Here is a 16,162-nt window from a genome sequence, read left to right as displayed (position 1 = left end):
GCTTCTCCTCTCCTGTGGAGGACACCAAGGGAGCCAACCTACCCCCCCCACTTCCCTTGAGAAATGTCCCCCAAACCCTTTTATTAGATTATAGTTATAGTCACACAAACCAAACCCACCACAATGGGCCTGTGGCATAATTTTGACACCGCCGCTTCAAAACAGCGATTGTCCAAAGTGAGCAAGCAGAATAACTCAATTCCATCACAATTTTAATGTATCACTCACGTGCCAAAATTAAACCTTCCAGTTTAATTTTAACTAAGCCACATCCCACTTACTCATCAAATCCAGAGGAGGGGAAATAAAATGACAAGAAACCGTGAAAGTTTTTATTCCTTTATTGATAAATGCTTTCCAGACTTTCCAAACTGGATTGTTCAAGTTAAAACCGAAACCCACAAAATAACTTTCAACCTAAAAATCCTCGGTGTCCTGCTCAGAAGATACCGAGGGTAGTTCTGCTCTGACCACAAAGGAAAAGCTTGCAAGCCCAATTCTGGCTTTGGAAATCTAGAGCTTCAGAGTTCGCTTATTTAAATAAGATCTTAAAGATTAATTTACAAAATGCAATATAACTATGTGATATGATGCACGGCGTTGAGATCTGCAGGAGAGTGAAGAATCTTCAAACGTCTGGAGCTGACGGCCACGAAGGGGCTATTTGGCTTCTTGGCATCCTGGAGGAAGAGAGGAAGAGGAGTTACTTCGCGCAGCACCGCCTTGCTCCAGGGCAGCGACATTTCCAGCTTTATAAACCACAAGGACTCCAATATAATTTCCAAGGCCCAGAGAAGCAGTTAATAATTGTGGATAATACCCATTTCTGATCATCACACAAATTCAAACTCCTCAGCAGAGAAACCAGTGACTGGAGCCACTGAGACACACATGGATGAAAATAGAAGATCCCTTCATCATCCTTCAGTGTTCCGAGTTACATCTGACCACAACCACTTCACAAACAGGAATGAAGGTGGCAATTCCATGCAACCCACAGAAAAATGGATTATCAAAAGCGAGAAGAGGCATTCAAAGAACCAAAACCCTCATACTAAACAAGAGCCAGCTCCAAACAGAGGAGACAGAAATTGTTTGCACAGCCCGATGCAATGAAGTGACATTCCTGACACCAGCACTTTAATATCTCCTGTAGGTGACTGTCAGGGTCAGGGATGGGCATTAACAGCCTATTTAGGCTCAAAGTCACTACAATCATAGAATGGTTAGAGTTGGAAGGGACCTTAAAGATCATCTAGTTCCAAGCCCCCTGCCCTGGGCAGGGACACCTCCCACCAGACCAGGTTGCTCCAAGCCCCCTCCAACCTGGCCTTGAACCCCTCCAGGGATGGGGCAGCCCCAGCTTCTCTGGGCAACCTGGGCCAGGCTCTCACCACCCTCACAGCAAAGAATTTCTTCCCCAGATCTCATCTCAGTCTCCCCTCTTTCAGTTCAAAACCATTACCCCTCATCCTATCGCTCCCCTCCCTGATCAAGAGTCCCATCTCCCCTGTAGCCCCTTTAGGTACTGGAAGGCCGTTATGTCTCCCCGGAGCCTTCCCTTCTCCAGGCTGAACAATCCCAGCTCTCTCGGCCTGTCTTCATAGGAGAGGTGCTTGTGCGCCTCATTTTATTTCCCAGATTAACAGTTTCACAAGACTCATCTCAACGCTTTATTCCTTCCTTGACATGTCAACTGCCAGGAACACTTTGGGGACTTACGCAACATCTTTCTGATGCTTAATTAAACTAAGATTTCTGAAGAATATTTCTAAAGCTTCTACAATAAGGGTTCCATTGGGAAAAACCACATTAAGGTTGGTTGGTTTGTTTTGTTAGTGGTTTTTTTTTTTTTTTTTAAAGAGCAGACTAAAATCAGCCAAGTGCTGCTCCCAGACCTACACAAACCTCCAGACTGTCTGCACTCACAAACCATTATTCCATCTTTATTCTGATTTTGGAAGCTTTTAACTGAAGCTACAGAGACACTCACCAGTCTTCCTGGGATTAAGAGGTAGCAGCAACTACGCCCACCTTCTGGGCAGCTTCTTTCTTGGCTTGGTGAGCCTGTAACACCGCCACGGCCTCCTCCACCTTGGGGAGAAAAGTCACCTGGTGAGACCCGCTCTCCTGAGCAAATCCCACCCCAGTCCAGCCAGTCTGAAGGAACAGACCAGTTTACCTTCGACCGGAGGGACTCTGGAGACTCCAGCATGTGCAGCAGCTCCGAGTTGTCAATCTCTAGCAGCATTCCTGTGATCTTCCCTGCAAGGCTGGGGTGCATGGCTTGGATCAGAGGGAACAAACGTTCTCCTGGGAAACAGAAAAAGAAAAGGAGTTCAGACAGTCGAATTTCAATTAAAAAGTCATCTCTGAAACCGGAGGGGATTTCCAGAGTGGAACACAATCTGTAAGAACAGGAATTGCACTTACCCAGCATCTGTTTCTGCTCCTGGGGAGGGGCAGCAGCCAGCATAGAGGCTGTCAGCGGTTCCTGTCCCTGCACGTGTACCGCAGGCTGGGGCGCCTACGGAAGGGCAGACACCAGGGTTCTCAAATAGGTACTGGGCCGATTGCTCCACATTTAGTGACAATAAGATATTCCCTCCTAAAACACAATCTTTGTCAAACCTACAGCAGGCTTAAGGACAAATAAGGTGCCCTTGGCTCACAAACGTGGTCCTTCCAACTCCTGAACTCAACACCCCCTAATGTCACATGTGGGCACTGTAAATATTTTACAAATCCTGGATCAAACATTGTGAGACAAATACCACAACTGAGAAAGAGCAACACCCATCCCTGCTATTTTTACAGTTACAAGTTTGTGGGAGAAGCAAACTGTGCTTTCAATGATACCCCAGTGAGGATTTGGCAAAGAGGTGACAGCATGAATGGTTGCAAAACAGGAAAGCAAAGAACCAAGAAAAATATTCTCACAGCAAGTCTGGGTTAAAAAAAAAAAAAAAGGGCTTGCAAGTACGAGACAGATAAACCAAGAAGGTTGCCCCTGGCAAAGGTACAACTGCCAGGTTTTTAAATTCCAAATTACGATGTCTGTCTGGGTTGTAAAACTAAGCTTGAAGTTTCTGTAAAAACACCTCAGTTGCACGTAAAACCTGTTGGACTGCAGGAACTGCAGGGACTTCACGGCCCAGCCCCTTTGTTACCTGCAAAGGCTGCACCGCAGGGTGAGGGCTGCGGACACTTGAGGCGTATTTGTAAGGAGGAACTGCTCTGGGAGCGGGGGCAGCTACAGGCGGACGAGGAGCTAAAGTCTGCGCCGCGGTGCCAACGCCTGCAAAAAACAGAATTACAGACACCTGTAGCAACATGCAAATAAGTTGGGATGTCTGATATCAACTGCTGAATTCAGACTATGCCCTGCACAGGGACACTTCTTTAGAAATTGCTGTCTTCAAAATGCAACTGGCTACTTTAAGAAGGGGCTATTCTCCCTAAACCATGCATTCCTTGTTTGGCATTTAAGATATTTTCTAGTTATTCACTAGAATAAAATAAATTTGGATGCTCTACTCTGAAAACAATATCCATAAGCTACAAAGCCTTTTTTTCCTGGGTGGTCAGTGTTGCAGAGGTGTAGAGATGAGTTCCAAATCAGTGGAAAACAACCCATCTGGATTTTCCACTGCTGTGCTGTAGCACCAACTGTCTCCAACCCTGCACTGCACAGCAAGGAATAGGAAAGATTCAGGTGCTGTCACTGCCCCTCGCTCCAGGTGGCCCTTTGATTATCCGTATCTGACAACCATCTTCGGAAAGCAAAAGTCTCAACAGCATCCTCCTCTCTCACAGACCAGGGGACGAGCCGGGGAGGCAGACACCTTACCAACTCGCTGGGCAGCGGCAGGGAGGCCACGGGAGGCCGGAGCATTGCCGGCAGGGGCCAGATGGCGCAGTGCTGGCCGTGGTCCAGACTGGCGCATGGCATTTGGCATTCCTTGGAAGCCTAATGGAAGAAACGAGGAGAAAAGATCCTCAAAACAGAACTGACCAGCAAGTCAGGACAGTCAGCTAAGAGGAAGCATGCATCGTTCTTGTTGGAAAGTATAACCAAGAGGGTCATACAACCAAAATATTGTCTCTGGTGTCCTCACCTTGAGGTCTTCCTCCTTGCTGCCAGCGTGGGTTGGGTCTCATCTGTGCCATTTGGTTGGGTGCATAGTAAGTGGGTCTGCTCTGAGCCTGAAGAGAGACAGAAGTTACCTCTGAGCTTGTCTCTAAGTGACTAACAAACACTGTTCACAACATGTTTCGGCAGCTGTTGCCAGGTCTCGACACTCAATTCACATGAAGACAACACCACCGAATGAACTCCACTGACTGCACCCCTCATTAGGGGTTATTTGCTTATAGGCATAAGAAAGGCTCAGCAAGATTATTGCAGCTGAACCATCAAAGCTCCAAGACAGGTTAAAAAGCCACACTAGCTCAGCTCACCTGGGGCACAGCAGGCATGAAATATCCCCCAGCAGCAGGCTGGAACTGATTAATGATTGTGTTGGCAGGCAAGGCTCTCATCCCAGCAATGCGCTGCATGTACTGATTGGTTAGATGGGCCTTCCGCTCTTCTTTCCTTTGGGCAAGCGCAACGTACAACGGCTTTGAGCCCACAATTCGCCCATTCATCTCTGTCACCGCTTTCGTGGCTTCCTCTGGAGAGGAAAAGCAGACAAAGCCAAATCCTTTGCTCCGTCCATCTTCCAGCATCACCTGCAGTAAAGATCAATTGCTAGTGGAGTACCGTTACAAAACCTTAGCCTAAAAATCCGTATTTTTTACATGTCAGCTTTGAAGCAGGTAGGAGATAACTGTTGCAGAGGTGTAGAGACAGGTAGTCACGGAATGAGATGTCACCTGTCTGGATTTGCTCTGCTTTGCTGTCAGCACCATGTGTCCCCAGGCCCACACTGCGCAGTAAGGAATGGGAAAGATTTGGTGCTGCCTCTAAAAGCACGTAAGAAAATGCCATTTCCTGCTTATTGGGAATCATCTCAAACAAGCACATTTGCTGCGTCCTGCCTCCTCTTTCGATGAGGGAACGAAGCAAGTTTTCAGTAAAATCCCCCCCCCAAGACCCAAAGAAATCCATGAATTTACTAGTCCAGATGTTCTCAGGACCACAATGACCAGGGGATACAAGAATTGCCCTTCAAACAGTTCCTTCTTCAGGCTTTAAAATCCAAATACCCCCAAAACCCCACAGTACCTTGGCACTTGTTATTGACCCAAAAGGTGAGAACTCCTTCCTCAGTTTTTCATCATCTATAGTGTCATCTAGGTTTTTAATGTATAGGTTAACACCCTAGAAGGGAGAGAACAGCAAGACGTTCATAATTAAAGAAAAATCTAAACAACTGTTAGCACCCATCTGCAGAGCTGCAATTTATCTGAAAACTCTTAATTTAGCACAATGTTCCTTTCGTACCACCCAAAGCTGAGGGCAGTAAGTGTTGCAAAGGCGTAGAGACAAGTCCCACTGTGGTGAAAGGGAGCTTGTCTGGATTTCCTCTGCTTTCCTGTTGCATCCTGTGTTCCCAAGTCCAGCACTGTATCGCAAGAAGCGGGAAAGATTCAGATGCAATCTCTGACATGTTTTTCCATAAATTAGGCAGATAACAGCACAGGGTTATACCGTCTCTTTCCATCCTTCTCGGTAGCCCCAATTTGAAGGGGACTGCATGACTCTTCTCTCACATCCTCCTAAGTATTTCATTGCCAAGACTATATCCTGATGCCCTTTTTGCCCCCAAATACCACGGAGTCACCTTTACATTTTGACTCCCAGGATATCTCAAAGGACAGTGGCTACACATCAATTCCTTTCAAATCTGCCAAGAGACCGCAAATGGTGCTTAAATTCAGGAAAGGAACAGACTACTCACCTGGTACCGGCTGAGCCTCTCCTGTTTTAGCTGCTCAAATTTCCGTTTCAGCTCTGCCTGGCGCTCGACCTTCTTCTGTGCTCGGCCAACAAACACCATCTTCCCATTGATATCCTTCCCGTTCATTTCTTCTACCGCCTGGATAGAGCGGGAACAAGGAAACTGTCAACCGCAGAAGCAGGACAGCACCTGATCCTGGTAAGAACAGGACTGTCCAAAGCTCACATTGTAGCCCTGCCCGTCAGCCAATAAGCCAAGGTTGCTACATTACCTTTGCACCGCCCCTGTGTAACAGGCTAATTAAAGACAAACAGAAGTTATCGGGAGAGACCACAGTGACAACAGCACTGTAAGCAATGGACTAACAGGAACTTGTGAATTTATCCCCACCCCTTCTTGTAACTAAGGCCAAATTTTAACAAGCATACACTGCTTAGATACAACCATTTCTAAGCAATGTTCTCACTCTGGACACCTTCCTCCTCCTGAAGCCCTGCATTGTAGTAATTCTTCAGCAATTAACATTCTCAATTATACCACTGCATCGTGTGTGGATCCAGTAATCTGAAGAAATGCCAAGTTACCCTTGAACATCAAGCTAGTAAGTTGCAAAAGGCTTCTAAATCCCCACATACAGAAGAGGTTATGCCCAAGGCAGAATTTTCTCTCATTTTACTAACAGGTTCCTGTGATAAACCAAGTAACTTTTCCTTCTCTTAAGACATCCAAGCAGCATAAAAATCGGTCATACCTTGTTAGCATCTTCATGCTTTTCAAAGCTTACAAAGCCAAAGCCTTTGGATTTTCCAGTGGGGTCTGTCATCACTTTAACACTCAGAGTTTTACCTGTTACCAAGGGACAGGGTTAGTAAAATACCATGAAACTCTTCCAAGACTATTAAACTCCATGAAATAGCACCAGCCTTCTCTCTGTCTGCTGGTCACCCTCTATCTCCTCCAACATCTGGCACAACTGCTACCCACACCTCAACTCTTTGTATTTCTCAGCCTCAAAGTGACCCATGTAGAGCTTTACGGATGGTGGTAACACTGTTAAACTACCATGGGTCATGAAATTTACAGCTTCGTTAAAAGCATTTCTGTAGTTACCATATTTGCTGAAGAGCTCCTTTAGTCTTTCATCATCCATGTCATCCCCAAAGTTTTTAATATAAACATTGGTGAATTCCTTTGCCTTGGCTCCCAATTCAGCTTCCCGCTCTTTACGAGACTTGAATCTCCCAACAAATCTGTAAGAAAAAATGAAAATCCCAATAAGCAGCTTGTTTTCAAGAGTGGAAAAAACAATGTGTGGTTTGCAGTGAGGCAAAAAAAATGTGTGTAGTAGGAGCTGGGAATAGGAACAAGAAAGGGTGACAGGAGAAGGAACAAAACAGGCCACAGACCAACCAGAAAAATCACCTGTCCTATGGCAGAGAGAGTTGGACAAGGATGCCCACCTGGCTCTGCAGTGGAGAGAGTAGTGGTCACAGAAACCCACCCCAGCCCACTAGCGGAGAGGCAGTAAATCAAGGCTTGGTTAGGGAAAGACACCAGCCCTGTGATGGAAGGGGAGCAGGCCATGGCTTGGGCAGGGTCACTCACCAGCCCTGGAGTGGAGAGGTAGCAGGCCAAGGCTCGGGCCAGGAGAACCAGTGCCTTGTGTGTCCCTGTTAATACCGAGATGCATCACGGTTCATGCGATCGTTGCTGCTTCTGGCTGTGACACTCACACTTTGCGGTCGTTTAGCAGCATGCCGTTCATCTTCTCGATGGCTCTATCTGCAGCATCCTGGGTCTCAAAGTGCACAAATGCGTAGCCCTTAGAGCCATTCTCGTCACACACCACCTGGATACGGGGAAGGAAAAACCAAATGTCAGCTCTCTGAACACGTTTTCTTCTCTGTCACGCTCAGATACAAAGCCAGCACGTGAAACTCAGTTACTGCCAAGGGTCAGCACTAGGAAGACATTATCTGTGCTTCAGACTTGCACATTTCATGAACAAACCTGATGTAACTTCAGCAACCCCTGACCTTTTGGTCAACTCTGCCTTTCAGAGACTCCACTCCTCACTTGCTGAAAGGTGTCCCTTTCGCTTCCTACACTGGACGTGTCTGATTCATGTCACTGCTATAACAGAATTGGACAAAGTAACCACATCTCACCTTGCAGGACAAAATATTCCCGAACGCTGAGAATGTGTCATAAAGTGCCTTGTTATCAATGGATTTGTCCAGGTTCTTAATGAAGACATTCCCAACCCCTGACTTCCTCAAGGAGGGGTCCCTCTGAGACCACATGATGCGAATGGGTTTTCCTTTGATCACATCAAAATTCATGGTATCTAGAGCACGCTCAGCTGCAAGAGAAGTCAAGAACAGATTTCTGTAGTTTGTTAAAGAATAAAGGTTTCTATCATGTGGGTGATTGTTTCCTCCTGAATTTTACTCAGCTCATGGAGCCATCTGGGACAATATCACGAGCAACCAATTCCAATGACTTTTAAACTTAATGTTTCGAGGTAGGGGGGTCTTTGCAGCACAGTCACTAGACATGTTTAAGTATATAATAGGTTTAATAGTCTATTTTAAGTTTACATGATAGTAATATTTTAACAACCACAGCAAAATGAATGTCAAAATGTCTGCGGTTTACTAGGTTTATTCTTAATTATTATAAAGATAGACTGCTGCACCCAAAGAAGGAAAGGAAATATAGGAAATCCCGGGAGAAAAAAGGAAGTGACAAAAGTGACTGTTTGGCTCGTTTGCTTTTCATGAAGCTCACATCCACCCATACTCATTTCTATTAAGAGAAAAGGATCGTCTCCCCATCAGGTCAGGGAAAACGTACACAAACATGTGGCTGGCTGGGAAGAAGGCATGAGTCAGCCTCTATAACTTATGTGGCCAAAAAATTATTCCCAAATTGCTCAGTCTAAAGATGACAGTAAAAGCGGACCGAACTCTGGAAAAAAGTCCATGTACCAAATCTGATTAGCAGGGAAGTGTTTATCCAAACTCTGAAACTCCAGCACTGTCATTCTAACCTACACTGAAACCCCCTTCGTGATTCTATTTCTGCTACCTACTGATATATTAAAAGGATCATTACGTACACACATTAGGATCTTGTTCATAAAATTGAGATGCTTGGGGCTCTTCTGTGCCAGAAAACACTCCCAGCATGGAGTATGCTGAGAAAAAGAAAGACTTTTAATTCCCAGCATGAAGCAGAGAAAGGAAGGGATAGACAGGCATTAAAATCAAGGAATAGTAACAGGGCAGAACCCAAGTTTTCCAAATTTGTCTCAGTTCTTCCAGGTCACCCTCACCCACTGATACTTGCCGATTAGATTTCAGGAGCAGCAAATTCAAGGAAAATGACAACTCAAACACCTTCTCCTTCCCTGTGACTGCTCGTGCAACCAGAGTAACTACCCAGCATTTCATGGAACTATCTCTAGGAACCCCTCTGAGACATTGCCTACAAAAGCCTCCTGCACACCCTACCCCCAAAGGCAGTTTCAACTAGTAGGCAGTAGTTTCTCAGTATTTTCCATGTGCTTTGAAAACATTTTTTGTTGTTGTCGCTTTTTAAATTGAAGTGGTGCTCTCGCTATTTTCCCCAGTCCTTCTCACATACCCCCTGCTAGAAAACAAACTCTACTGGACTTCATTCCTGAAGTAGTCAGGCTTGCAAAAAAAAAAGAAAATAATTTAAGGAGGAAAGTCATACTTGCTACAACTCTACTAATTCTGTTTAAGTCAAAGGTGTTAAATGCAATTAACTGCCATGCTAAAATGATTCCTCAGCTGCTACTCTGAATCAATGCAGCTGAGGTTCTTCCTGCAGTCCATTCCTAGTAGGCACTTCAGCAGGCGACTTGGTCCAGCTTGTCAAATTTGGCAGCATTTATTTATAGCAGGGAGAGGTCCTCCAGAAGCATGTGTTGGCAAGGACACACAGTGGTTGTATATACCATTTGCAGCAGAAACAGGGCTCCTGCTGGAAGGTGACAGGCAGATGAAGCAGAGGCACACAACCAGAGGGACCTGTGAAACACTCTGCAGCAGCCACCGAGATACAGCCTAGTTATGAACTTACCTCCAGTTCCCTCAAGCTTCCTAAGCAGACACTATTGCACTGCTCTTTCAATAGCCTGCTAGTATTCCACGCTATTATTATGCTCTGCTTGAAATTCACTCAGACACTTCTTGAGAGCAGTAGTGTAAGAAAGCCCTAGATGGATTCCCTGATTTGAGGAGGGCCTGCCATACCCACAGGTGGAAATGCAATCACATTACACCAGCACCTAAGGAAACCTGTAAAGGATCAGCATGAGTTACATGAATGACTCAGACCAGGCACAGCTGATTCATTTCCTTAATCTGAGCAAACACCTTCTCATTTTCTTCTATTTAAGCCACAAAGCTTCAGCCATTTCAGTTCCTGTATCTGTTTCTCTCCCACTAGTTCCTGTCATCCTTCCAGCAGACTCAACTGCAACTCATACATAACATTATACACACTCTTAACCCCTTTCAGGCTTCCTTTTCAGTCCCTCTTCCATAGCCTTCTGGATAGGGAAAGCATATGAACGCTCCTTGCCACTTGCCTTAGGCCTCAAAGTAATTAATCTCCCTTACAGGCTCCCTGCTGCAGAGCTAACACAATGCTGGAATTAGCAACTGTGGTGGAGCAGCATAAAGACAGATAACCACATGCGCACACCAAGATTCACCCATTAGACAGTCTGTACAAGGAGTTTTATTCTGCAAAGACGGCTGCTTCGCAAACCTCCAGGCTCTCACTTCTACCACTAAGCAAAAAAAGACCTGACAACAAAAGCACATAGCACAAATTTAACCACTTTTTTAAAAAAAAAAAAAAAAAAAAAAGAGGGTGCATACAAAACAGACAACTCCTTTGATCACTGAAGTTGGAATAAAATGCTGTTGGCAATGAAGCACATATAAGTAACCCCTCTTCCCTTTTAACTTCACACCTGCATGTACATTACACAGGTCTTCTCTTTTTTAAGGAAGAGACAAAAGGTTATCTATATTCTTCTACACCTTTCTTCAGAGACACTTATTTAATTCCCAGCTCCAGGTTCCTTCTTGGCTTGGGAAGTGTTCTGTTTTCTCTGTACTTCCAGAACAGCTTATCTCTATAACCATATTAAAGTTTCTCTGCTTCATTATCTGAGTTGTCATTGACTGTTGGCAATGTTATGAAACCCTGGAATGCAATTAAATTGCATGAGGAACACATGGAAAAGGAAATTCAGCTTTTCTTTCAGATGAAATGAGTTTGTTTTCTTTCCCTTCTTCACAGTCAAAAAGAATAAATATTAACGACCACAGCTGAGCCTGAACTAGCCAGAACTTTGAAGCATTTCCTTAATCTGCCTCTCACAGTATGACAGATTCAGTATTCACTGGTTATTCCACCAAAGAGCTGCAATCAAAACCGGCAGAGCTTATTTTCACTAAAAATAACCTCTCTGCAGCAGACTACCAGTTAGACAATGCATGCCCAGAAAGTAACCCCTTCCAGGGTCAAGCATCACTCCATTAGCTTACAAAAATGTAAAGAAAAGGGCAAGCTTTGAACCGGTTGGGACACAGGAACTCTGGAAGAACCGAGTATGTTCAGGATGTGACAGCACGATCTCCTGGTGGCCCCATGTAACGGGGAAGAGTTCTGGCTACTTGACTTGCTCTAAGGTATGGACAGAGTCTTATTTCCTACAAAATAAAAAGTTAAACATTGTTTTCTTCAGATTTATGAAGCACTCATCCTTCCACAGAAGGTGCCAGGAAAATGCAAACTATCACATCTCAGCTTCTTTAATACCTTCTACCACTTCAAGCATACTATGTATCCGCAAGAGCTTCCCTAAAAGTTTTTAGAGCACAAAATTTCCCCGATTACTTTTAGGTGGTATTTTGTAGCATCTACTGTCACCCGTAAATCCAAACGGATCCCTACAGTGCTACAGAACACTCCCCGTCTCTTCACAGATTTAGTAAAATCAAGTCCAAACGTGTTTCTGATCATACATTCCTGTAAGAAAATACAGATCTCTCCTTCCTTCAGAAAGCCCTCGTGCAGGCAGTATTGAGTACTGCCACCTTGGGAAAAAAAGCCAAGTTCCTGCATTTGACAATAAGAATGATATTCTTCATATTCAGGTCTTTGTTTGGGAGAGACCACGAAACACCAACAGGCTCACCTTTCCAAAATTATCTGTTTCTGTTCTGCTGCGTTACATTTAGTACAGCAGCTGTTTTTTCATTTAGGCAGAGTAAGACACGCTGCAGTTTGCCAGACAGAAGAAATTAGGAACATTTCAGAAGGGATCTCTTCGTGAGGGCAGGAGGAGTCTGAATACTCCTCCCTCCCGATATTAACTCAATGATTAGGTTTAAATCACTTGACCTTCTAAGACCTAGCCAGTAACAAGACACCATTTACTTTGTCAAAGTATCACTTGAAGTACTGGGACTTCCTAAAATGTCTGCTGCCTCTCCAGGAGCCCGGAATGATGCAACCTCCCTCTGAATTCCTACCTATTTATTACCATTAAAGATTGCCTCAAAATATACTGGAAGGCCACCTGTCTTTGTATTTGTATGACTTGCAGAACTTCTTCCTGCTAAAGCAAGCACATGTGACTGACTCTTTTAACATCATAACTACATTATACAGGTTCTCTCTACTTTAAGAGAACTTTATCTATACTTTTTCACCTCATCTCTACAACATTTATTTAATCAGAGCTCTGAGTTCCTTCTTGGCTTTATTTCTGCTGCTTGTTTTTATTTCTATTAAGCTAAAAAATGAGATCACAGCCTAGACAAAGGCAGGTGAGCCTGGAAAACTGTACCTTTACTTGTTTGGTTTTATAAGAAAGGTGGTTTTATAAGAAAGAGGGAGTTGGAGCAGACAGGTTCATCAGAGCAGGAGAGCACCACATAATACAGGCTCTCACGTTCTTTCCTGCTCACTGAGAAGTTTTAAAACACATAAATACATTGCTTACCCTGCATAAAAAGCATTTCTAAGAGTTCCAGGGATAAGAAATTATGCACTGGGGTCCAAGCCAGCTGTTTAACAGCCGAGCAAGAGAGAGGATCAGAAGCGCTCAGTCAGCATCCCGAGGAAAGGGATGCAGAAGGTACTTGGACCTGGGGAGAGGATGGAAGGGAGGATGGCACAGAGTCACAACAGACTGTAAAATCCAAACATTCCAGCCAAGAGCTCAATCCCGGGGGCTCTGCTAGTTTGCAGGAATACGATTTTGTGTTAAAGTTTCTGTTTTCCATGCAACCAATACTTTGATCCAAAGCCAATGTATTACCCTGTGCAACAAACAGACCACTCTCTGCTGCCTGTAAAAATTTAAGCAGGATAACCAACTGCATCCTAAAGGAAAGTTGATTTGCTGCTGAAGTCTGTGCTGTTGAGAGCTGGTTCTGAATTCAAGGAAAAAGTTCACTCTCCTCTATCCTTTGGATGTCTCTGTCGTATATAGATAGTGCTAAATCACAGCACTGAGCAATAAACTCGCACCAGGCAACAAGCAAAGGCTCTGAAAACTAGGGCAGAAAATGCTGACCCATTTTTCTTCCAGAAAAGACACGTTCCAAAATGACCTCTTCTGTCCCATCTTTCACATGCTACGGCTGCTCCAGCTCTGGAATACCTACTTGAGCAGGAGCCAAATTAAAGTATGAAAAGAAGTGTCTGGCAAGAGCAAATCAACCCAGCTTCTGCCTGGGTGACAACCTGGTTTCCCAAGCATTGAACAACACGTCTTCTTTCCCATTAATATGAGTATATCTGCTTCCCAGACAAACACAGCGACCTGCAGTCCACCTGATCTCCCAAATACTAAACTGGAGCCAGTGGGCAGCCAGAGGCTCAACCAGTCAAACTGAGCGTTCAACCAGCGCCGACTACTCTGAACTTTTTCTGCCAGGACCGACTGCCTGAAGACCCACACAAATGGCCCAAACCTACAGAGGGATAAAGGGGAACAGAGTGGAGATTATTCTCTCATGTGAGGAACAAACCCAAGTCTCCAAAGTTTAACATCAGTAAGACAGGAATAGGTCTGTCTATCAGAGATGTTACCAAGATGTGCATTTGCAGAGTGTTTTGGAGACACCGAGTTGTAAAAACCATTCCAGCTTCACAACAATCACTAGGAAGTGATTACTTACCTTGTAACACTTTGTAGGCAGCTACACGGCAGCACGCACCACCGGCAGCGTGGATTAGTGGAAAAAAGTGAACAAAAGCAAAGAAAACAAAAGCTGTAGATGTGGTTGTACATGTCACTTACCATCTGCCGGCTGCTGGAAGTTGACGTAGGCGTACCCCAGGGACCGGCGGGTGATCATATCCCTGCAGACCCGAATGGAGAGGACAGGCCCGGCGGGGCTGAACTTCTCGTAGAGCATGGCCTCGGTGACATCGGGGTGCAGGTCGCCCACGTAGAGGGACGCCATGGGGTAACTGCTGGCAGCCGCGTTCATCTTCCACCCAGCACGCGCTCCCGCCGCCAACTCAGAGGATTTAATTCTGGGGGTTTCTTTAGGTCAAGCTTTTCGTAAATATTTAAACTGGGGGGAAAACTCAAAGTCTTACTTAAAAGCCTCACTCAAGCTGGAGGGTGGGTAAAATAAGGGGGACAGACAGCGGCCAAGGAGGGAGGAAAGGCCTGGAAATCAGCAAAAAATAAAGTCAAGCCTCCAGGAGAGCAGGGCTCTCGGATACGAAGCCAAAATTCCTCAGCGTTTCTCCCATCAAAACCCTCCTCGGTCTCCCCAAAAACCACGTCCCTTAAGTTTGCTTTAAGAGTCTAATTTAGCCCCAGTTCCCCAGAGCGGAGGCCGTTTGATTTTTCTGAGGTAAAAAAAGAAGAAGAAGAAAAAAAAAAATTTCAGGAAAAATAATCCTCTCTGTAATATATATTTATACGAACCTTTCTTTTAAAATTAAATCTTCTCTGCTAGGTTTATATTTTTTATATATATATATAAAACAGAGCGGCTCTAGCGGGGCAATAACCGACACGCGGCGGCGGTTGAGCTCGGAGCGGGGCGTCCGGGCTGACAGGAGGGGCCGGGCCGGAGCCGCGCTCGCCCGGCGCCCCCCTCGCTTCCCCCGTGCCCTCCCTGCCCCGCGGTCCCGGCCCGGGGCGGCGCTGGGCCCCGAGCACCCACTCACGCACTGCGGCCCGGCGAGCGGAGAGGCGGTGGCGGGCGGCGGGCGGCCCTTTATAGCCGCCGCGGCGGCGTGGAGCGGGGCCGCCGTGCGGCGGGGAGGAGGTGGCGGCGGCGAGGCCCGGCGGGGAGCGACCCCCGACGCGCCGCTGCCGCCCGCTGCAGCGACCCCAGCGGGGGGGAGGACCGCCGAGCGCCCGCCCGGCCTGAGGCCAGGCGAGGCGGGGCGGTGCCCCCCCCGCCCGCCATTTTGGGGTCGCCAAGCGGCGACCCTCAGCGGGGACATGGCGGCCCACGGCCCCACAGGATTGCCCTGCCATCGCTGTGGCTCCGGCGTCCTCACATGCCCCAGGACAAGCTGGGCTTCCATTTCTCTCTGAACCGCTCACAGCATCAGGAATCCCAAATGCCCTCAGGGTGGTTCTGGCCCCTCACGATGAACATACGCCACAAGACCAGGCGCTCCCCTTCAGATGCAGGCCCCTCAGCAAGACCTGGTTTTCCTTAGGCTGCCCAACAATATCCAGCCCTCATCTCTCAGGGATGTCCACCTCCCGTCAAGCTGGACACCCACGCAGTAAATAAGCACAACAACTTCTTAACCCTACCAATCTATGTGGCCACCATGCAAAATGGCGCCCGGGCGGTGTTTGGAGATGAACCGTGTTCTCTCGCAGCTCCATCCATGCACCGATCCCACAGCGGCTCCAGCAGCACCAAAGTCTTGTCCCTGCACAAGGATGGTGGGTCAGATTTAGAGATTTAGGGCGAAATGATCCTCTGCGGGCAGCTGGCAGGGACAGACACCCACAGCAACACCTCCCAGAAGGATGGTTTTGGGGTTGTTTCCCATCCCATCCCCATCCCATCCCATCCCATTCCTACCTCATCCCATCCCATCCCATCCCATCCCATCCCATCCCATCCCATCCCATCCCATCCCATCCTCCACAGGCAGATGTCTCACAGGGCAGCTCAGTCCCATCATGAAACACAAGGGGCCCAGAGGAGCCT

General features: G+C 46.4%; 1 protein-coding gene and 3 non-coding genes across 4 annotated transcripts; all 4 read right to left on the bottom strand.

Annotated features, from left to right (window-relative positions):
* Positions 1-312: 312 nt before the first annotated feature.
* Positions 313-14,828, bottom strand: PABPC4 (poly(A) binding protein cytoplasmic 4). Its single transcript, XM_074162231.1, has 15 exons — positions 14,266-14,828; positions 8,075-8,268; positions 7,640-7,755; positions 7,017-7,156; positions 6,658-6,752; positions 5,907-6,044; positions 5,231-5,326; positions 4,462-4,734; positions 4,119-4,206; positions 3,851-3,970; positions 3,171-3,298; positions 2,434-2,527; positions 2,183-2,313; positions 1,994-2,094; positions 313-680 (listed from the first exon to the last, which is right to left on the bottom strand). The coding sequence occupies exons 1-14, from the start codon at positions 14,456-14,458 to the stop codon at positions 2,008-2,010; spliced, it is 1,893 nt and encodes a 630-aa protein (XP_074018332.1). The 5' UTR covers positions 14,459-14,828; the 3' UTR covers positions 313-680; positions 1,994-2,007.
* LOC141474383 (small nucleolar RNA SNORA55) lies at positions 3,586-3,719 on the bottom strand. Its single transcript, XR_012463621.1, has one exon. It is a non-coding gene; the product is annotated as a small nucleolar RNA SNORA55 (small nucleolar RNA).
* On the bottom strand, positions 4,831-4,963 carry LOC141474384 (small nucleolar RNA SNORA55). Its single transcript, XR_012463622.1, has one exon. It is a non-coding gene; the product is annotated as a small nucleolar RNA SNORA55 (small nucleolar RNA).
* LOC141474385 (small nucleolar RNA SNORA55) lies at positions 5,470-5,603 on the bottom strand. The gene has a single exon (XR_012463623.1). It is a non-coding gene; the product is annotated as a small nucleolar RNA SNORA55 (small nucleolar RNA).
* Positions 14,829-16,162: the final 1,334 nt, after the last annotated feature.

Source organism: Numenius arquata, chromosome 21 (assembly GCF_964106895.1).
Source record: "Numenius arquata chromosome 21, bNumArq3.hap1.1, whole genome shotgun sequence".
In the NCBI taxonomy this organism is placed as follows: domain Eukaryota; kingdom Metazoa; phylum Chordata; class Aves; order Charadriiformes; family Scolopacidae; genus Numenius; species Numenius arquata.
This window is presented reverse-complemented; position numbering and strand designations above follow the sequence as displayed.